Genomic DNA, 5000 nt, shown 5'->3' with positions numbered 1-5000 from the left:
GGTTTGTTCACATAGTCATCCAGAGGAGTTGAAATGACAAGAGTAAAACCGACCAAACAAAGCAGTGAAGTAACCAGTTTTTTCATGATGGCGACCAGGTTGGAACAAATTGGGCAACTCCCACCAAAAGACACCCAGTTCAACGAGTTCAGTTATTGTACAACATCTTTCTACTATGAAGTTTGACCCGACCCGTGTTCTCTTTCAGATAATATTTATTTACACTGAGGCCACTAGACCATCGATACTTATTGTCTCCGTCTATGGAATAATTGTGTTACCATAGTAATCAGGTCAATTTATTGAAATCATTTTCACAAGCGTTTTTTTTTTGTATTCTTTTCACAGCAAGGAAACTATAATTATATCGATGGTAGAGCTAAATGATCGTGAATTCTACTACTACTAACACGTGCAATCTGGTTTACTCTAAATTGTGGTAAGCTCTAACATATACAGAGACGTGTATGAACCCAGGATGGACAAATAGTCGTTCCTATTTTGGATGCGAGTGCAAATAACAAATATACAAGACAAGTACTAAATCAATGGAAGTCTTTAATTCACCTTTACTACCTAGTATAATAGAAAATATTTCCGAGTAATACGAATCATTGATACAGAAACTTGAAATTCTGACTTTGCAGCGGTGGGGGCGCTATGCCTGAAAAAAATGAACTCGAAGTAAAGTTAAATCTGTAACATTTCTAGTAAATATCATTGACATATAACAATTGACAATACATGAATCGCATTGGTACAGTGTTCATGGTTATCTAATCATCCCTTTTGTGACGTTAACGGTTCTAGGTTTGTTCATCAAATGCAAGAAATTCTTATCATCTTTTAAGTCATCTTATAACCACAAAAGCTTGTATTGATAATTAAAGTTACTTTATATATCACTACCTCCGACTCATAAATACACTTCCATATGTCGTGTTTCTATCAAAAAATGAATTGACCATAGTCAGTTATAAGTTCATGCATACCTTTAACTTAAGAATGTTCTTAGAAAGCTGGAACACTTGATCATACCAAATACTATATCTTGTGGCATCACCCTGTACTGAAGCGCACACACACACACACACACACACACACACACACACACACACACACACATTATCATATACCCTATCCCTCCAAGCACTGAAATTAGTTTTGGATCAAGATTATGTAAATTACTGTTATACTTCGTAATATCAAAACAAAATAAATACTAGTATATTAAAGTTAAACAAAACGAAATATGCATGAAGTTGATAACTGTGTAAATTTAGAACCATTAAAAATTGACAGGACGTATCATAAATCAAATTTGATCTAAATACAAGTTGATATATTCAAATGGCATTAAACTAAGAGACTACATTAAGCCTAGTAACTCCTCAGAAACATTTAAATTGGCGGTAATTTATAACAGTAAAATGACTTATGAAATGTAAACTTAAGTGTGTAAAGTGTATATAATTTATTCATGTGTTACAGTAAAAAAAGAAGTTCTTTAAACACTATGTATAGAAACAAAAATGTAAATACACCCGAAATATATTTCTCTTAATTTGATAATCAAACATTGTGATGTCCATTTCGCTAAAGCCTATGAAACTGACCCTATTTATTGACAATTAGTAATAACTTAACTTGTTCATTTCCATTGCCGGTGACACAAGCATATTAAATATCTTAGCTTAGACTAAGATAGAATAGAAATATACGTATAATATCATATATCAAATAATGAAATGTAAATATAGAATGTGTAATACAGGAAACGATATACACATGGTTGATGATTGAATTCATAAAAACCATGTTATGTATGTCGGTGGGATGTGTGATTATATTTACAAAGTTTTATGATATGATTTGCATTCATCGTGTGGAGGGTGTCAGTTCACAAAGAAACCGATCAATTAATTGCCGGTGGGAAGAACATTATATAAAAATCTCAGACCATATTTTTTCAGAATGTCAATTTCGATGAAACGTAATTGATACATGTACTTTGGATTTGCAACTTTATGCTAAGCTTAAAGTGGCCATATGGATGAAAATTTGTTAGTATTTATCTGGGAATTTTAATTGATAAAACAACTCGTACTACATGAAAGCATATATTTGAATTCCTTGTTTGTAACTCAATAAATTGCAAAACATTGAAAAAATGTGTAAAATGTTTGTTATTGTACAATGTACGTACAATAACAAACTTTCACGCAATTTATTAAGTTACAAAGACCGACTTGATGTATGTTATTTTATATTGTATTTCTAAGTAAGTTTTTTTTTTTTATAAATTAAAAATATCCAAAACATATACCCATTTGTCATCATATAGCCACTATAATTCCTAGCTAAGTGTGTCATGGTCTGGTATTAAGTTTAGAATTTTTTTGTATGAGATCACGTGCAAGGTATAAAACCGTCACGTGATTAAGTTCTCTGTGCTGTTGACGTCTTATGGTTTCCACGAGAGGCTGGTAAAGTAGATCTGTTGTCGCTTGAATCTCGTGCCGCTGTGAAGAGTTTGGTATCAGCCTCGATTTCTATGTCGTGTATCCGTTTACAGGACAACACTTTTGTAAAACATTTCCTGAAGTTTTCACTCATAAAGGAATAGATGACCGGGTTGATGCTACTATTAAAATAACTTAAACACAAACTGAAATAAAATCCAACGCTGAATGCTTTACTTGGAATCCATGAATCTGGTTTGTTTAGTGCGCAAAACTGAACAATGTAGAAAGGTGACCAGCAGACGACGAATACGAATATAACGGTGAGAACCATTCTGGCTACTTTTTTGGCGGGCTTCTTTTTGGTAGTAGTCTGTCCCAATGGTGCCACTCCGGTGTACAGACTCTTAATCATTAACATATAACATCCGCTGATGATAAACAAAGGTCCAATTAAACCAAGAATAAACATGTATGCACAGAATACGGTTTGGAAAGCATCGTATGGCCACACAATTGTACAAACTGTCACTCCGGTGGACTCGTTTTCATTCGTTTTTGTGTAAAGCCACAGCGGCATCACTGTTATGGCAGACAGAAACCAGCTTGAAACGTTAACGATGGTGGCCACTCTGATGCTACGAATTTTCATACTTCTGATTGGATGAACTATAGCCAGGTATCGATCTATGGCCATGGCTGTTAAACAGTATATACCGGTAGTTTGGTTAAGCCCATCCACCGCCATTACGACTTTACACCAAGCAAAGCCAAAGGGCCATTCAAAGGTAGCCTGTTGGTATGCTATGAAAGGCATGGTAAACATGAAGAATAGGTCTGCTATTGCCAAACTCAAAATATAAACATTTGCAACGGTCTTCATCTTATTGTGTTTTAATATCACATATATCACGAGGCTGTTTCCAACAACACCAAGTAGACAGATCAACCCAAAGACAACAGGGATGATTATGTGGATTGGCCCGTAGTCAGGGAACTGATGCGAAGAGTTGGTACTGGATGTAGTCGATTCGCTAGTTGTAGTATCCAGTGTCATATTGCCTTCCATATCGTTCCCCTTTATCGTCGGCTGGGTTTTGATATATAGAAAGGAGACTATATGACACAGTTTCAATTTGTTTGAATGTTGTGTTTTTAAATATTGGTTTAACTACAAGACTACTTTGAGGACCAGTATTCTAATATCCTATTGTCAGTCACGATGCTGTGTGTGTCTACGAGGTCGATGTTTTCCGAAATATTCCGATTATCTTACAAACTGGTGTCGTACGGAAAACGGTTACCTGCAATGATATAAAAGTACGACAGTATTTGTTATATTGCCACATAGTGGGAATTAATCAGCAAGTACATCTAAAGTGTGTTGTCAAATTAACACCCTCTCTGTAAGTGTATTCTTTATAAGGCGAGCGGAGAGAGGAAAGGGGGGGGGGCTTTGTTTTGTGTATTCCGACAAGTGTGGCGGCATGATTAGATACCCACATGGTTAATTAAAGGAACGACTGCATTCGAAATGCGTTAATGGATTGGACCTTGCGAAAAATTATTAAGTGGATTGGTTATTACGTTTTCTCACAAACACCGATTGAAGATAGATGACGATGGCCTTGAATATTCTTAAATGAAATCCAAAATTTTAACACAACGCCTGCAGCGCCTCATAAAATGTTAATGAACCTGAGCGTTTCCCGTAAATAAATGAACGGATATATCAAGTCCTAGTCTTGCTGCTAGACGTTCGGGCTTTCTTTCGATACTATAAGCGAATGAAGTTCGCAGTGAGGGCTTGCCTGGATGTTCCATCCTCGATAGCGATGTTCGGCGGGCGTGTGTCGTATTCTATCGGAAGAACATCCGAGGTCTAGCAGATAGACTAATCAAGTCCCCCCCCCCAGACAGCAGCTAGATCACGATTGCCTAGAATATTTATAGTGATACCTAAAATTGAGGGGAGGGGGGTTTAAATTAGATGACCTCATTATCAATGAAGTCTCAGCTAATATCGTTCGCGTATTAAAGCCACATCAATTTCACATGGCTCTAATTCGTAATGCGGTCATGGTCGACTTCGGCATCATTGTGTTACTATAGCTACCGTAATGGTTTTTAGAAAGTAACGCAAATATAAGATTTGACTTGACACGCAGCATTTCCAAATGGAGTTTGTGTCAACCGCGGTAAACATTCTTTGAAGTCGAAGATTGCAAGAATACCCTCTTGTCAACATCTAATCAAGTGAACTTTTGCGAAGTATTAGAGTACGAGTTTATTCCACATCTGCAAACAAAGTAGCGTAAGCCTGAGGAGGTACGGTATACAGTTATAAATGATATGCAAACGTCGGGGAACCTGAGACCAATCCAACACATACTACAGGCTTAATATACAGTGACATCGGTTTACACAAAGAAAACAACAACAACAACCTAATATCCATAGATTTGCACCTGATGTGATTTACAATACTGTTTAACAACCTTTCGACACACGCTACCTATTCGACATCTCTCTCTCTCT

The 5000-nt window shown here is 36.3% G+C and overlaps 2 protein-coding genes across 2 annotated transcripts in view; both read right to left on the bottom strand.

The window, feature by feature from the left end:
- LOC144435919 (autocrine proliferation repressor protein A-like) overlaps positions 1-86 on the bottom strand; it is an 8258-nt gene extending 8172 nt beyond the window's left edge. The window contains exon 1 of the mRNA XM_078124562.1: positions 1-86. This exon is cut by the window's left edge and continues 104 nt beyond it. Within this exon, the coding sequence (XP_077980688.1) occupies positions 1-86 (86 nt within the window).
- Positions 87-2439: 2353 nt separating this feature from the next.
- LOC144434956 (somatostatin receptor type 2-like) lies at positions 2440-3531 on the bottom strand. The gene has a single exon (XM_078123487.1). It carries the CDS (start codon positions 3529-3531, stop codon positions 2440-2442), a length of 1092 nt encoding a protein of 363 aa, XP_077979613.1.
- Positions 3532-5000: the final 1469 nt, after the last annotated feature.

This window comes from Glandiceps talaboti, chromosome 5, assembly GCF_964340395.1.
Source record: "Glandiceps talaboti chromosome 5, keGlaTala1.1, whole genome shotgun sequence".
In the NCBI taxonomy this organism is placed as follows: domain Eukaryota; kingdom Metazoa; phylum Hemichordata; class Enteropneusta; family Spengelidae; genus Glandiceps; species Glandiceps talaboti.
This window is presented reverse-complemented; position numbering and strand designations above follow the sequence as displayed.